This window comes from Myotis nattereri (genome assembly GCF_964212035.1).
Source record: "Myotis nattereri genome assembly, chromosome: 3".
Taxonomy (NCBI): domain Eukaryota; kingdom Metazoa; phylum Chordata; class Mammalia; order Chiroptera; family Vespertilionidae; genus Myotis; species Myotis nattereri.
This window is the reverse complement of record NC_138077.1, coordinates 205,485,036-205,502,885: the sequence shown is the minus strand read 5'-3', so window position 1 is coordinate 205,502,885 and position 17,850 is coordinate 205,485,036. Positions and strand designations below refer to the sequence as shown.

Sequence of the window (17,850 nt, the reverse complement as noted above, 5' to 3'; positions counted from 1 at the left end):
GTTTTTGTGGAATCTAATGAGCAAAATAAACTAACAAAAAAATAGAAACAGACTAATAAATATAGAGAACAGACTAACAGCTGTCAGAGAGGAGGCGAGGTGGGGAGCTGGGTGAAAAAGATGAGGGGATTAAGCAAAATACAACAACAATACTCACAGACACAGACAACAGTGTGGTGATTACCAGAGGGAATGGGAGGTGAGGGGAAATAGAAGAGGGTAAAGGAGGGACAAATGGTGATGGAAGGAGTCTTGACTTTGGTAGTGAACACATACTACAGTATACAGATGATGTTTTATAAAATCGTACACTTGAAATCTATATAACTTTATTAATCAATGTCACCCCAATAAGCTCAATCCAAAATTTTTTTAAAGCATGGTTCTGACATTTATTAATGGCTGAAGAAAATCAAAAGAATAACATTTTGTAACATGAAATTCACACTGTGGTGACCACAAGTAAGATTTGGGAACACGGCCACGCCGCCCATTGGGGGGCCAAGTTGACTAGTCTACAAGGAGACTATATGGCCTGCAAATGTCTGACTCCTTAAGAAAAAGTGTGCCAACCTCTGCTCTGCACCAAACTTAACACTGAATATGGTTAGTTGTTTTTAACTACAAGAACTTGTAAGCCAGATGTTTCTTTTGGAAATTTTTCTTAAGATCACATTCTTCTCATAAAGTCTGAAGAGGACACACAGGCTTTCAAAGTTAACTGAGCCACAAAAATCAGAACAAAGACTTTGAGGCTCTTGCCTTCCATCAGTTTGGACCTCTTTTCTAAACCATGAAGAGAGGTCTTATGAGTGTCCACAAACTCAGGCAGCTCTGATTATCTTTGCTAACACAGAATGTAGGAGGGGGCGCCATTACTTATGTGGTGAAATTCAAACCCAGTTTGATGCATTTGGTTTTGGCTCCTTCTACAGGTTGGAGGAAGCTGCTTAACTATTATAGTTTTAAAAGGCATGGGCCCATCCCTGGCCAGTTGCTCAGTGGTTAGAGCATCGGCCCAAGGACTGAAGGGTCTTGGGATCGATTCCTGGTCAAGGGCACATACCTAGGCTGCAGGTTTGTTCATTTGATCCCTGGCCGGGTCCGGGTGGGAGTGGGAGACAACCAATCAATGTCTCTCTCTCATATCAATTTTTTTCTCTCTCTCCCTCCGCTCTCTCTTCCACTCTCTCTGAAAAAAAAAAAAAATCAATGGAAAATAATAACAATAAAAGGCATGGGCCCAGAATAGCAGATGTATGGGAGGGTGTCAACAAATGACTTATAACCTACTCGGCTCACTGCCACAAAAATATAAAAGCAAATATTCTTTTAAAAGTATAGCATTGTGCATTATAAGTAGCGTGACTGACGAGTATAATTCAGAAAAAAATACCACTAATCCAAACGTTTCAAACAGTTAAAAAGTGGCTACATAATTTCAGAGCAGTATTTTTGATTATTGTTTACATCTCCAGAACATTCTTGGCTTAATAATTATATAGAAAGAGCCAGTCTGTAAAGTTAACTGTGACCAAAACTGTTACCAAACCCAACTATTATTTCATTATAATTTCTTTTTAAAAAGTGCATCCAACGCAACACAAACCTAACAATAAGCACTGCAATAAAGTATTTCAAATCATGGCCTTTCCTTCAGCAATAAATAGCAATTTCTAACCTTCTGGGTAACAATTAGATATACCCTTGCTGGCACGAAGCTAAAATGACCCAGTTAGCGACTGCGGGGAGCTGCTGAAGTAAGGAGGGGTTGGCTAGAAAAATGGAAAGGAGACTGGCCTTTAAAAGCACGCCTACCATTGCGCTGATCAAAGCCTGCTCCGAGCAAGGTAAGTCCGGCAGAGGCGAGCACCGCCCTCCCGTGAACACAACCCTCGCGTCTCAGACTCTCTGCACACAAGGGCCAACCCATCGACGGGGTCCCCCCGCCTGGAAAGGAGCCTGAAGCCACGTTATTGAGAGAGAACGAGAACACAGAGCCTTTGGGGAGATGACCTCTCAGGCGCACACACGGAAATGCTCTCGACCCCAGACCGTTACGGCAGACACACACACACACACACACAGTAAGGGCAGCCCTCGACCAAAGCCACCCACGGTCCCCAGTGGCTTCAGGCGCAGAAACAGCACGTGCCCCGGTGACTACAGCCCCTCGGGGAGACCGTTATCCAATTGGGCGGCGGGCCCCCAACTTCAGCCCCGGGCTCCGCTGGGGCCTAGGCGAGGGGCCTGAGTGCCGGCGAGAAATGCAAACTCATCAGCGCTTTGACCTCAGCGCAGGGGGCAGCCCGGGGGACACTCCCCTCCGGGCCAGGTGCATCGCGGGGTCACTCACTCACGAACCGGGGCGACCGCTCCCTCCCGAGAGGCCGCCCTCCGAAGTCCTGCTCGGGAGGGAAACTGAGGCACGGATGATTTTCAGAGGCTGGTAGAAGGCACCCCGGACAAGCCCACGTTTACCACGGCCGCAGAGCCCCGAAGCCGTGGCTGGGGCGGAGGTCCTCGCGAGGCAGCAGGCGGCCCGGGGAGCGGGTCCAGACGGTCCCGCACGACCTCCCCTCCCCCCTCGCTCCGCCGCCCAGCCGGGGCCGCCGCCCGGTACCTCTCGATGACTGAGGCCACCAGCTGCGGCAACTCCTTCATCTCGAAGGCGGAATAGGACGCGGACAGCAGGGGCCGCACCGCCACCTCCCAGCCCGGGGTCGTGTCCACCCCCGTCGCCGGGTCCCCGGGCGCTGGCGTTGCTGCCGCTGCCTCTTCGCCGCCACTCGTCGCCATCTTCCGTCGTACTCCTGCGGCTCCCTCCGGGGGATTGCCACCGGCCCAGCGCCGCCTCCCGGGAGGGGGCGGAAGTGACGCAATCGGCGCGTCAGACTGCGCGCCGCCGTCGCCGGCCAAAACACGCGACGCGCGGGGACGGCCTGCCTCCGCCCCCACAGGCGGAGCGCGGCGCCCGGGCGGAGAGGCCGGGCTTGCTGCGCCTGCGCAGAACGCAGCGCTTCGGGGAGGGCGGGCGCGCATGAACCTCTGCGCCTGCGCCCTGGGAGTCGTTCGTGAAGGTGGGAACCGAGTGGCTGCGCTTCCCCGGAAAGGTGAGTTGAGCACTTGGTTTCGGGTGACAAGACCAGGGCAGCGGAAGTACATTATGAATCACGAATATAAGGCTCCGGCCCGAGACCGCTAAGGACCAGACCAGGAGGCCGAAGCCTGGTCACGCACGCACTTCTCACCCCCCCAGTGCTCCCTATAATAATAATACTGCAGCGCCTTGCAGTTTACAAAGCGTCCCCTTCCGCACCCCCTCCGCTATTATGGTATCACTAGTCCTTACTGCCTTCGCACCCACATCCCCTTTACGTGTTGATTTTCCTCGTTAGTAATTTTACCAGCTCGTAGTTGCATCGCTCTTTCCAGTTGCCGCATAAGGTCCCATTTTCCCTGTTTTTCTACGAGCAAAGAAAGAATGTAAGCTTTTATTCACAGGGCATAATGTCTAGATTTTATTGGGAGGGAATGACCTGGACACCAGGTTTAGGAGGAAAAGGCCGTTGACTCCAGGAAAGGTATGCGTGCGTTAAGGGCATTCTTGTGCACCCGAGATCTTGGCGGACGACGTCAAGCACTAGGCCCGTGGACCACAATCCGCCCCAATGGAAGAACCTTTGCAAGAACCGTGGAGACTATGAAAATCCTGAAGCCCAAAATAGCCCAAGTTTGGGAAGAGCTTTTGTGACCGGTGTAATGCGGATGAATAATAAATTGGTACCTGGTGGTCGATCTGCACTCTTAGTAAGAAAAGACCTATTTCATACTAGAAATAAATTCAGTGAAGGCCAGTCTTAGAGGAAACCATGGCTTCAGAATTAAGCAGCTATAGCTGCGCGGTATGGTTTAATGGGGGAGTACAGACCAGGAGGGAGCTGGGAAAGTTCTGTATCTTGACACAAGTGGTGGTTAGGTGTACAGACGCACAGTGCTATTTATTGAGCTATGTACTTGATGTGTACACTGTAGTGGTTATAAATTCTACCTCAATCTAGCAATAACAACAACAAGAGGTCCGTGTCTCTGCAGGATCCCCAAAGGCAAGATATTTTGGCTTTCTTTTTTGTTTTTCCAAAAATATTCCATCTGATACAGAGTCACTTGAAGTAAACGCTAATAGATTCTTTGTGTTTAGAAACAATTAGGTGAATAAACCATGGCTACTGTTGGCTCCCAGGAGCCAAAAGAAGTCAATCTGCTCTCAAGCTTTTACAAAGTTACAGGAACCAATAGTCAGCGCATACTTTGTGGAACCTCCTAATGCAACATTGAATACTACAAATGGAGAGTAGCTCCATTTTGGTAATTCACAATGAATAAAAATTGTTTTTAATACCAAGAATATAAGGAAATAGCCCTGGCCGGTTTGGGTCAGTGTATAGAGCATCGGCCTGCGCACTGAAGGGTCCCAGGTTCAGTTCCCATCAAGGGCACATGCCTGGGTTGCTATCTCAGTCCCCACTGGTGCGCATGCAGGAAGCAGCCCCAATGATTCTCTCTCATCATTGATGTTTCTATCTCCCTCTCCCTTCCTCTGTGATATCAAAAATATATTTTTAAAGGAAAGAATATAAGGAAATAGATTGGAAACCTGATTCAGTTTAGTAATAGGATAGTTATTTGTAACCCACAAATATTATTTTCCCCATAATAGTGCATTTTGTATGGTAGAATTTTAAAACAAAGAAGAAAATGTGCCTTGCAGTCGTCTTGCTTTGAGACAAATAATTTTGGCAATTTTGCAGGACTAGAATACAATGTCAGTTTTACAGAACAGCAGGAAGCAGGACTTATAGGAAACTGGAGAAGGAAAGAACACAATTGAAATTATTAAAATTATAATAAGGTAAACATTCAACTTTTAAGTGTTGAGTAATAGCCAATGTGAATTAATTACTTGACTGACAAATTCTTCTACTAGATGAAACTTGGATATATTTGTTCAGCTTTAAACAAATAGCACATAAAATTGAAAATCAGAATAGTTTTTTTGTGAAATGTTTTTATATTCCTCAGTTCTGTTATTGCTGTGTTTTTGAATTTATACTCGAAATTTTGGACCGTCAGATTGAAAGAGAAAGGAGGAAGAAGGATAAAACGAAAATGTTACATTTAACATTTGGGGAATCTGGTGAAGGGTATCTGAAAATTCTTTGTACTATTGTAACTTTTCTGTAAGTCGGAAATTGTATCAGAATAAAAAGTTTTTTAAAAACTTTGTAAATACTTTGCTTTCTGATTAGAGTATAAAGACACTTGGCAGGCACTTACCAGAAGTAGTATACTTAGTCTAGGAAAAGTGGAGTCAAATGATTATAATGTATCCTTTGGGGTGGGGAGGGGGTATTCTGGTCAGCAGAAGTGAATATTCTGGTCTCTTATGCATATACTAGAGCAGTGATGGCGAACCTATGACACGCGTGTCAGAGGTGACACACGAACTCATTTTTTTGGTTGATTTTTCTTTGTTAAATGGCATTTAAATATATAAAATAAATATCAAAAATATAAATCTTTGCCCTAACCGGTTTGGCTCAGTGGATAGAGCATCAGCCTGTGGACTGAAGGGTCCCAGGTTCGATTCCAGTCAAGGGCATGTACCTGGGTTGCGGGCACATCCCCAGTAGGGGGTGTGCAGGAGGCAGCTGATTGATGTTTCTCATCGATGTTTCTAACTCTCTATCCCTCTCCCTTCCTCTCTGTAAAAAATTAATAAAATATATATTAAAAAATATATATATATAAATCTCTGTTTTACTATGGTTGCAAATATCAAAAAATTTCTATATGTGACACGGCACCAGAGTTAAGTTAGGGTTTTTCAAAATGCTGACACGCTGAGCTCAAAAGGTTCGCCATCACTGTACTAGAGGCTCAGTGCACAAAATTTGTGCAGCTGGGTGAGGGTGTCCCTCAGTCCAGCCGGCGCCCTCTCGCAATCCAGGACCCCTCAGGTAGGGTCCCTAGGCCTGGCCAATAATCAGGGCCTATCAGGGCTTTCCTTCTCCCGGCTGCCAGCAGCTGGCCCCGCCCCCGCGGCTGCCACTGATTGCCATCTGTGTGGCGCTGCCCCCAATCTCCTGCCACTGGTCACCTCCCTCTGTGGGCAACAGGCATGGGGTGCGATTGCTTGGCTGGCCTGGCCCTCCCTCTGTGGGGCAATCAATTGCCGGGCCCTCTGATCCATGGCCCCACAGAGGGAGGCCCCGCCCACACCCCCACACCCGCAGTGCCACCAGCCAGATGGCCTGGGCCTCCCTCTGCAGAGCAATCAATTGTAGGGGCCCCTGATCAATCGCCCAGCAGAGGGAGGCCCTGCCCACCGGGCCAGGGCTCCTGATTGATCCCCGCACAGAGGGTGGCCTAGGCCTCCCTCTTTGGGGTGATCATGGAGCCCCCCTTATCCCTTATCGATTGCTTCACCAAAACCATAAGAAGTACAGTGAAACTTACATGAGTAAATATGACTTTTAAATGTATTTCTGCTTAACTTTTATTCTTTCAGATTGCATGTTTAGGCAATAGTAGACAAGTGTTCTTCAGTATAAATGTGTAGCTATTTTATAAAGATGCCTTCTAAATAACCTCAGTCTCTATATTGAAAACGGTACCATCTCAGTACCATGGATTAGAAATGTATATAATCCTAGTGCTGGTGGGAAAAGGGGATTTTGGTTGGTCAGTCTCAACTGACATTACACTCAGACTCCTTGAAAAATGAAGAGGTAGGGTGTACACATCCTTTATGTTATAAATCCTTACAGGAAAGATGGTCTAAGTCAGTGGTCGCCAACCTTTCAGACCTCACGGACCACCAGTGGTCCGCAGACCAACTGTTGGCGACCGCTGGTCTAAGTAAATCAAGAAAGACTTCCCTGAAAGATTACTTAATTGATCTAACAACAATCTCTAATGGAATAACACTGAAGAATTTCAACCTTGTGACCATAAACAGGGGTATGGGAGATCCTTATTGCTAATATGGGAAGCTGTCTGTGATATCTATAATAATAAAAGCGTAGTATGCTAATTAGACCAGACATCCTTCCGGATGAATCCAGGCCTGCAATGGAAGCCCAGGTCCCAGGTGCCAGAGAGAAGCTGGTGCCAGCAGCTGGGGGAAGGAAGGCCTACTCTTATACGAATTTTGTGCATTGGGCCTCTAGTATTGATATAATCACGTTGCAGAACATTATGTGGTCTGGAGAGATACATACCAAATTGTTCAGTGGTTATCTTGGACATAGAGGGTTGGGGAAGGTTTTGAAGGGGAGACTCAACCATTATTTTTTTTTATTGTTTAATAATGTATGTCGTCTTTTAAAAAAATACTTTTATTGGTTTTGAGAGAGGAAGGATGAGGAAAACATCCATTGAGAGCAGAACATGATGGTAACGTATGTAGTCTTTTAATATAAATAACTTGGCAACAAAATATGAAGCAGTTCCTTCATACGAAGTACCAGTGTCTCCATTATTGAAAGGTAGATGGTCCCTCTGCTTGCATTTTACCAAAAATAAATAAATAAATGCGACAAAGTATTGTCTACCTTGTTTTGATTATGGAATGATATTTATCAAATTTTGAATATTAAGGTAGTTATAAAGAATATTGTTTTTCAAAGCCTATTTGGACTTTGAGTCTAGGTAATCACAGTTCTCTTTATTTTGTTTATGTAAGTACACATAAATATACTGAGATCTCATTCCTTTTTAGATAGAAATTATGGTACCACAAAGCTCATTTCCCATATTGATCTTGTGAGCATTTTTTTAATGTAGCATAATAGGGTTTGCAGAGCCTGTGTGCCAGGGCATACCAGAAAAGGTGAGTAGGACTACCTCTTGGCATTTCAATGTAAGAATTCCTTATTAAGTCATCATAAGGCACTATAAATTTAAGAAACTAACGACAAATATCCTATCTCCTATGAAGGTGTTAGTCAAAATAGCAGCTTCATGCTTAAGATAGTGGGGAATTCAGAAAACAGTTTACCGATCCCTGGGAGACACAAAATGACTCAAGTAATAAAATGCTGGGATGTACCACTGGGGAAATTGTGTGGTGAACAGCCAGGAAACTCAAAGTTTCTGGGGAGCCAAAATCAACAGGGAAGGTTTTAGGGAGGATTTTAGATTTGAGACAAGCCATATTTTGAGAAGGGAAAAAAGCATTCCAACTAAGGAATGTAGAGAAACAATAATTCATTACTTAAAAACAAAATTTTAAATGAGCAGAAGTCAGTAAATAGTCTTGGAATGATTCTGATCATTGTAGCTTATGTAACAAGCTTTAAAAAAAAGAATACCAGTTCATAAGGGTAGTCAAATTACAAATCTAAAATTTCTATCATATTTTGTTCCAGAAAGAATTTAAGGCCTCTTTCATGAAAACATGATGTTTAAGATGCAGTAGTTTAAAAAACAAATAGAAGTAAATAGCATGATTCCATTAAGAAAGAACCTGTAACACAAGGACACTAAACTGGCTACAATATGATTAATTTTTAGTATTAGTCCACAGTAATTTTTTAAAAAACCTATTTTATTGTTTACAGAGAGGAAGGGAGAGGTATAGAGAGAAACATCGATGAGAGAGAAATATCAATCAGCTGCCTCCTGCCCACCCCCTACTGGGGATTGCCTGCAACCAAGGTACATGCCCTTAACCGGAATCGAACCTGGGATCCTTCAGTCCGCAGGCCGGCCGACGCTCTATCCACTGAGCCAAACTGGTTAGGGCAGTCCACAGTAATTTTTGCATTAAAATTTTTTTTTCTACAACATGCATGTTCTATTTAAAATAAAGGGAGCCCTAGCTGGTTTGGCCCAGTGGATAGAGCGTCGGCCTGTGGGCTGGAAGGCCCTGGGTTCGATTCCGGTCAAGGGCATATGCCTGGGTTTCAGGCAGTACAGGGCATGCAAAAGGCAGCCGATCAATGATTCTCTCATCATTGATGTTTCTATTTCTCTCTCCCTCACCCTACCTCTCTGAAATCAATAAAAATATATTTTTAAAAAATAATAAAATCAAGGGAAAATATACACTGGCCAGATTATTATGACCACCCCATCAGTACAATGAAGTGAATTAGTTATACAAATAAAAAAACCTTGAGAGTATTTGCTTAGGAAGTTTTCAATATTCAGTATTTTTGGAAGTGTCAATGAAGTACTGATGGGGTGGTCATAATAATCTGGCTGGACATAATAATCTGGCCAGTGTATTTATGAGTGATTTAAAAGAGACAACTATTCTGATGCTGAGCCCATAGGGAAATTCCACCTTGTTCCTCTACATACGATAAACAACGTCCTTAACATCTCTAGAATAAGTCCAACACCAAGTTCTAAAATCCATTCCTGAAGGTAGGCTACGACAAAATGCTGTCCCAAAAATTCCATCTAGATGCACAGCTAGGTCCCTACTGGTCTGCCTTAAGCTAGGGACTGGCTTTAGCTTGAAGAAAAGACAGATTATATATACACTGGCGGTCGGGGACCCAACACACTGTGTCTGAACCACTCTCCTTTGAGTTGTGTTTTTCACTCTCGTTGCTGTTTTCACCTTAATTTTTTTTCTATTTTTTTAAACCTCAAACTCATATTTTATTTTGTTTCATTTTTTATTGTCTAAAGTTTTACATATGTCTCCTTTTCCCCCAATTGCCCTCCTCCCAGTCATTCCCACCCCGGGCAAGCCCCCACCTCCCCAGTGTCTGTGTCCATTGGTTATGCTAATATGCATGCGTACAAGTCCATTGGTTGCTCTCTGACCTCCCTCCTCCCCTACCATTTGTCTCTGGATCTATTCTTGTTCATCAAATTATGTTGATCATTATATCCCACATATGAGTGAGATCATGTGATATTTATCTTTCTCCAACTGGCTTATTTCGCTTAGCATAATGCTCTCCAGTTCCATCCGTGCTGTTGCAAATGGTAAAAGTTCCTTCCTTTTTATAGTGGCATAGTATTCCATTGTGTAGATGTACCAGATCCACCCATCTGCTGATGGGCACTTAGGCTGTTTTCAAATCTTAGCTATTGTAAATTGTGCTGCTATGAACATGGGGTGCATATATCCTTTCTGATTGGTGTTTCTAGTTTCTTGGGATATATTCCTAGAAGTGGGATCACTGGGTCAAATGGGAGTTCCATTTTTAACTTTTTGAGAAAACTCCATACTGTTTTCCATAGTGGCTGCACCAGTCTGCATTCCCACCAGCAGTGCACGAGGGTTCCTTTTTCTCCACATCCTCTCCAGCACTTGTCATCTGTTGATTTGTTGATGATAGCCATTCTGACAGGTGTGAAATGGTACCTCATTGCTGTTTTGATTTGCATCTCTTGGATAATTAGTGACTTTGAGCATGTTTTCATGTCTCTCCGCCTTCTGTATGTCCACTTTCAAAAAGTGTCTATTTAGATCCATGCCCATTTTTTTTTAATTAAATCTTTATTGTTCAGATTATTACAGTTGTTCCTCTTTTTTCCTCCCATAGCTCCCCTCCCCCTGGCTCCCCTCCCACCCTCCGCCCTCACCCCCCGCCCCACTGTCCTCATTCATAGGTGCACGATTTTTGTCCAGTCTCTTTCCGAATCTCCCACATCCCTTTCTCCCCCAAGAATAGTGAGTCCACTCCCTTTCAATGCCCGATTCTATTATAATCACCAGTTTATTCTGTTCATCAGATTATTCACTTTTTAGATTCACTTGTTGATGTGTATTTGTTGTTCATAATTTGTATCTTTACCTTTTTCTTCTTCTTCCTCTTCTTAAAGGATACCTTTCAGCATTTCATATAATACTGGTTTAGTGGTGATGAACCCCTTTAGCTTTTCCTTATCTGTGAAGCTCTTTATCTGACTTTCAATTCTGAATGATAGCTTTGCTGGATAAAGTAATCTTGGTTGTAAGTTCTTGGTATTCATCACTTTGAATATTTCTTGCCACTCCCTTCTGGCCTGCAAAGTTTCTGTTGAGAGATCAGCTGACAGTCGTATGGGTACTCCCTTGTAGGTAATTGACTGTCTTTCTCTTGCTGCTTTTAAGAGTCTTTGTATTTTGCTCTTGGCATTTTAATTATGATGTGTCTTGGTGTGGTCCTCTTTGGATTCCTTTTGTTTGGGGTTCTCTGCGCTTCCTGGACTTGTAAGTCTATTTCTTTCACCAGGTAGGGGAAGTTTTCTGTCATTATTTCTTTAAATAATTTGGTTTCCAATATCTTGCTTTCTCTCTTCTTCTGGCACCCCTATAAATGAGATGTTGGTACATTTGAAGCTGTCCTAGAGGCTTCTTACACTATCTTCGTATTTTTGGATTCTTTTTTCATTTTGCCTTTCCAGTTGGATTGTTTTTGCTTCTTCGTATTTCAAATTTTTGACTTGATTCTTGCGCTCCTCTGGTCTGCTGTTGGGAGTCTGTATAATATTCTTTATTTCAGTAAGTGTATGCTTAATTTCTAGTTGGTCCTTTATCACAACGTCAAGGGTCTCATTAGATTTCTTGAGGGTCTCATTAAGTTTATCGGCAGTTTCTAGAAAATTCTTGAAAAACCTTAAAAGTGTGGTTTTGAACTCTATATCCAGTAGTTTGCTTTCCTCCATTTCTGTCATTTGTTTCTTTGTCTCGGCATTTTTTATGCTTCGCTGTGTCAATAGAGTGGCTTTCTGTGCTAAGTGTCCTATAGGGCCCAGTGGCTCAGTCTCCCCAATTACCTGAGGTAGACACTCTTCTTTACCTTAATTTTCATTTTATTTTATTGTGTCTCGTTTATGGTGTGTAAGCTGTACCAAGAGCTTTTTTAAAAAACCATTTTTATTTTTATTCTTCAATTACAGTTTACTTTCAGTATTATTTTGTATTGGTTTCAAGTGTACAGCATAGTGGTTAAATAGTCATATACTTTACATAGTGTTTCCCCTTCAATATTTCCAGTACCCAACTGCCACTATACACAGTTAGTGCACTATTACAGACCATATCCCCTAGGCTGTACTTTACATCTGTATGACTGTTTTGTAGTACCAATCTGTACTTATAAACTGCTTCACTTCTTTCTCCCAGCCCTTCCCCTCCCCCGCCCCCCCACACCTTCATCCCCCTCCCCCCCACACCTTCATCCCCCTCCCCTCTGGCAACCACCAGTCCGCTCTCAGTGTCTGTGTGTCTGTTTCAACCAAGTGCTTTTTGTAAGGAGGTGAGATACTGGCCAAGGTCTACATTAAACTTCCTGGGGCGTATCTTCTGTTTGTGCTCACTTCTGCACTCTTTAAAGCAGAGGAGAGGAGTAACATCCTCTCTTTAAAATGAAAGAGCCTGACAAAGATTTATGGCTAATCAGAGGCCAAAGGAATGATTAAAGAAGTTTCACGTCTGCTCCAGGGCACACAAAATAGTCAAGGCCCAGAATTCTATTCCATAGAGAAAGGCAGAATGAGTCAACTCCCAATTTAGAATTGTAGACTCTAAGCAAAATAATTATTGGAGGAATGCTAACAAAAATTACTTGGGTTTCAGAAAAGTTTAAACTCTATAACTTGTTTTGGTACTTATCAAATTGAGGGTCAATGATAAAACTGTATTATCTGCATAAGAGCATGCTCACCCTTCATTGTTGGGGGTCGGGGAAGGGGAGCAAATATCAGCCCCTTGCAAAAGTGGCATTAAATCAATAAGCTACAGTTTTAAGAAGAGGGTGGGTGGGGTAAAATACATTACTATTTAACCCCTCTCCTCCTCCCCCAAAATTTAAAACTATAATTCTGTGTTTAATTCATGCACATTCACCAATAACTAATTACTGTTCAGAGTCAAAGGTTAAGGAAACATTAACAAAAGCCATAAACCATTTTACATTATTCCCAACAGGGACTGAAAATCACTGAATTTAGCTGTAAACTTTACACCAAGAGATCATGTATGTTGACCAAACTAAAAAAAATAATGACATCCAAAATACTAAGGACTCTCCTTTAAGTGAAACATTCATTGCAGGTGGCCCCAAAGTCAACCTAGTTAATAAAGAGACGGGGCAGATGCACAGAAAAAGAGGAGGCGGAGAAAACCCCATCAGAGAGAGTTAAAAGCCACAGGTAGAGGCTGAGCATAGCTGGTCAGAAGTGAGTGCTGCTTCAAGGTTCAGAAATACTGAGAAGCCTGGCCAGTGGGGCTCATTAGTTGAGCCTCAGCATGTGAACCAGGAGGTCAAGGTTCAAGTCCCGATAGGGCACATGCCGGGTTGCAGGCTCGATCCCCAGTAGGGGGCGTTCAGGAGACAGCAGATCAATGATTCTCTCTCATCATTGATGTTTCTATCTCTCCCTCTCCCTTTCTCTCTAAAATCAACAAAAATATATTTTTAAAGTTTTCTAAAAACCATTTCTGCATTGCTTTTTGTCCCATCTAATACAAGAGTAGCCTCAAAGTGTTCCTAAACCACAAAAAAAGGACTTAAACAGTGCCGTTCGTCACTCACTTTATCAGACCCTTGAATGTATCTCTCCCCCCACAGGGCTAGAGGTCTACTCTGTACATTTCATTCTTCACAGTAAAGAAAAGCCGCATCATTCCCCAAATCGGGAACAAGGGAACATTTTTAGGACATCTTTCTTTTGCAGCAGAGACAACAGCCAATTGGCAATGCCTCACCCACAAAATGCCAATTTCCTACCTCTGCCTTTTTTTTCTCCATTCCTTAAAGATCCATAAGATTTGAAATCTCATTTTAAGAGCAATCTAGTGACCCACACAGGTCGATTTATATAAAACTAAAAATAAATAATGAGGTTCTTAAACAGGACGACTTTCTCTAACAAGGTTATCAGATGGCTAGACCAGGCTATGGGTGAGATGAGAGATCAAGAGGTACTGCAGACAGGCGGGTTACCTCCTCCCTCCCCTGAAATCTCTTCAAACAATTGTTCAGACAATTCAGTAGTATTAAAAGGCCTCAGCCTGCACATGCCTTAGGTGGAAGACCTGGGCAGTGATCCACAGACCAAGATGCTACTTACACACTTGGCTTTTAATAAACTGAAACAAAGACTACGTGGCCCAAACTGAATGAGAACACGAAACTAGAGGCTTCATTAAAATCAGTTTGACACCAAATATAGATTCCTCAACCCCGAGTTCTTGTGCAGAGAAGCCACGAGAGGCTGGATCAGTGCTCAAACTTTAGCGAAGGACGGATCTTCTTCCTCCCAATGTAAACAGTAAAGGTGGAGTGGTCAGTAAGAGTTCCCTTCCCACCCAAGCAAGAAGCAGGGACACAGAAAGATTTCTAATTTAACCTGGGAAACAGGAGGCAAACCAAAATCAATTTCAACAGGCCTCATAAAAGAGAGAACTCTGTTGGGAGCTTATAAAAAAAAGACAGAACATTCATAGATGGGCAAAGAGGAAATAGGGCAATGGCCTTTGGACTTCAGGGGAAAGTCCATCAAGATGCTTTGAGATTCTTGGCTGAGAGAGTTCAACCTCCATCCACTGATGGCACCAGACATATCCCAAAAGGAGTCTCCATGAGAGTCCATCTTCTCCCCACAACTCTTAGCTAAGATGAGCGCCCACACACCCTCCATCTCCCTGTCCAACTGCAGCTGGAGCTGTGCTGACTCTCCCTCGGCTCTCCGCTCGGGCAGGTCTTGGGTCTTTACCGCCAGGCACGATTCAAGAGTTTCACCTGTGCCAGTCTCTTCGTGATCATGGTGGCAAACACCAGGCCAAAGAGGACACTGCTGATTAACACATAGTCATAGTCATCCTTCAGGACATCAAACTGTTTAGACGGGTAGACTCGAGTTTGGTAAATGTCCAGACCATAGGCCACAACCTGGAAGGCAGAGGGAAAGAGAAATGGATAAGAAAGGCAGCCGGTGATCGGCACAACCTCAACCTCAGGTAGATAAGGAAATGGAACCCTCAGCTGTGTCCCCAAGGGCTGTCGCAGCTGGGTGGCTGTGGGCTTTACTCACCAAACAAGTGGACTCCAGGCCTGAGGGAGCAGTGTAAATACCGCGCATTCGAGAAACTGTCTGGTTATAGTTGATGAATCGCTCTGCGTGTATCTGTACATCTGGAGAGTACGGGATTAGGTTCTCCTCTCTGCAAAACATCAGTCGGGACGGCATTCAAACTGCTGTAAGGTGATCCTCTGGCTGCCCTTTCAGAGTCCTGGGAGCTTTCCAGGCCACATATCTAGCCTCACATCTTCCTTCAAAGTCTACTAGGGAGTTAAAAATGTAGCAGCTGACTGTTAGGAAGGCTGTAAGAAAGCAAGCTGTGTGGACACTAACACTGAGGTCCGGATTCCTACCTTGTTCTAAATCTAAAAACATAACAGACAGACAACAGTACTCACACCAGGGGAGGAAAGCCAAAGCCATTTTAAAACAAACACTGAGCCACTGGGCCAATTCCTGCCCTTCAACCCAGAGTGCCTGTCTACACGCCTCTGGAAAACCCTGTTATCACCCCATGTCTCTTCCCCCGGTTTATCCTCCCCTCTCTCACCCCCCATAGCCTCACTCTTATTCTCTCTTCACTCTAAACCAGCGATGGCGAACCTTTTGAGCTCGGCGTGTCAGCATTTTGAAAAACCCTCACTTAACTCTGGTGCCGTGTCACATATAGAAATTTTTTGATATTTGCAACCAGAGTAAAACAAAGATTTATATTTTTGATATTTATTTTACATATTTAAATGCCATTTAACAAAGAAAAATCAACCAAAAAAATGAGTTCGCGTGTCACCTCTGACACGCATGTCATAGGTTAGCCATCACTGCTCTAAACCATACCCCTCTTTCCTTTTCTCTTTGTGCAAAAACAGATCTACTGTACCTTCTGCTGCCCAGTTTCTCAGACCCCTAAGGGAAAAGAATTCAGGATGGGTGCGAGAAACGATGGCTGGAATTATTCAAATACATACCAACAGTGGCAAGCTATTGTATTCCCTACAGGACCCAACCCCCATTTCCCCCCTGACCTTATTTCCGTCTCCCCACCACCAGCTACTCTAGCCCCACTGGCCTCCCACCCTCCCTCTAACTCACTGACATGATCTTAGGGCATTTGCACTGGCTCTTCCCTCTGCCTGAAAAGTGCCCCCAGGCCTCCAAAAGGCTAGCTTCTTTCCTCCTTCTGGTCTTCAATCAAGTCGCCATTTCAGAGGGGCTTCCCCTGGCCACACTTGCAAAAGTTCAACCACACATACCCCCTCACCCTGCACAGCCCCAGGCCCCTTTCTGCTTTTTCCTCCTCAGCGTTTATGAGCAGCTAACATTTCATCTTATTTACTGTCCGCCTCCCCAACCAGAAGGTAACTCCGTGAGGGCAGACATATTTGTCAGACTTGTTCACTGCTACATCCCCAGGTTCCAGCACAGCAGGACAGCATGTACCAGACTGAGGGCCAAAGGTGACCCACAGGTTAAGTTCCTTACGGTCAGAGCCTTCACACTGCCCCAGGGGTCTCACCTGCTTTGTTCTGTTGGGATCTCAGGACGGCGGGGATCCAGCAAGGCCTTAGGGAGGGAAAGAATGGCTCCGGAAGGTAGTCCAACTGCACAGAAAGAAGTCGAAGTGTATGTTCACACCAATCAACCCCAGATTAAGGCTAGCTACAAAAATGTCACTATCACAGAAATTTACTATTGAGTTAAGGGGGGGGGGGGGGGTCATTGAGGCTCCTAAATGGCCAAAAACCATAATCTAATAATACGCATGTGTCTGAATGAAGGTTCCCACTTTTGAAAATATTGGTTTCCTCACATATCCTGAGACATCAAGAAATAGTTTTAGATTAGAAATGGGTAATGATGAGAGAGAGGAGCACGGAAGGCCACTCAGATCTATCTCTTCATCTCCTCCTTTCCCTCCAATACTACCTGCCCCGACCAATGAGTCTCCTTCCCATGAGCCTAACAAGCCACGTGCGCCGGTGCAGTAGCAAGGCCAGGGAGGACACAGGACATGAGTGCTGTTTGGTTCAGAAACAGTGGGGCTGAACGGGAAACTGCCAAAAGGTCTGTCCTCCTCATATTTGAGAATAAAACAGTAGTACCGAGTGCCTGATAAGCTCTGAGTCCCAAATGTCTTTGGTAAAATCAACTAGACAGAGCAGCTGGCTAACCATCACTAAGTCCTGAGCTTGAACTACATAAGGACGAGACCGAACCGTGCCAATGTCTGCAGTCAGCACAGGCCATCTGTTAGGAATGGTATCAGGGCTCACCTTTATGAGCGAAGTAAAAATGCAGAACAAAGTGGTTCATCAGAAATGAGAATTAAAAAACGTATCATCTTTTATGGATGGCAAAGCCAGAGGAGGAACGTTTCCTGCTGAAATAAAGCCCTCCTCACTGACCATCCCTAATGATGCTCAAACGTGGCTCTGCCAGCAATGCATCCCTGGCTTTGTCCTTCAGTGCGGCTGCCTAAGAGGCCCAGTCACCAGAGACCCCCAGCCCCCGTCACTCACTAAGCAGGTGTCGGCTGGTGATGCCCCGCTCCGTGATGGTGGCTTCCATGGCACTGATGGAGGAGGGGAAGATGTAGGACTGCTGGAGGACCTGGGGCAGCTGCGGACGGTCCAGGGAGCTGAAGGCGGTGGCGTTGTACTGCTCGGTGCCCTCGTAGAGCTCCAGCACGGTCAACTCGTTGCGCCGGGCCTTGGTATTCCAGTACTGGTACTGCAGGGGGCAGCGGGGGCAGCGAGGGGCTCGGCTGCTCGTCCAGTGGGCAGGGGAATCACATGGGAAGACTCCTTTCTGACT

At 44.6% G+C, this 17,850-nt stretch overlaps 1 protein-coding gene across 3 annotated transcripts in view; it reads right to left on the bottom strand.

The window, feature by feature from the left end:
* Nucleotides 1-14,077: 14,077 nt before the first annotated feature.
* Nucleotides 14,078-17,850, bottom strand: part of EMC1 (ER membrane protein complex subunit 1) — a gene marked incomplete at its 5' end in the record, with an annotated part of 23,968 nt that continues 20,195 nt past the window's right edge. For all 3 annotated transcript variants that reach the window (XM_081086826.1, XM_081086827.1, XM_081086828.1), the window contains 4 exons: nt 14,078-14,906; nt 15,049-15,178; nt 16,553-16,637; nt 17,556-17,766. In XM_081086826.1, the coding sequence (XP_080942952.1) occupies nt 14,727-14,906; nt 15,049-15,178; nt 16,553-16,637; nt 17,556-17,766 (606 nt within the window). In that variant the 3' untranslated portion in view covers nt 14,078-14,726. The remainder of the gene's footprint in view (nt 14,907-15,048; nt 15,179-16,552; nt 16,638-17,555; nt 17,767-17,850) is intronic.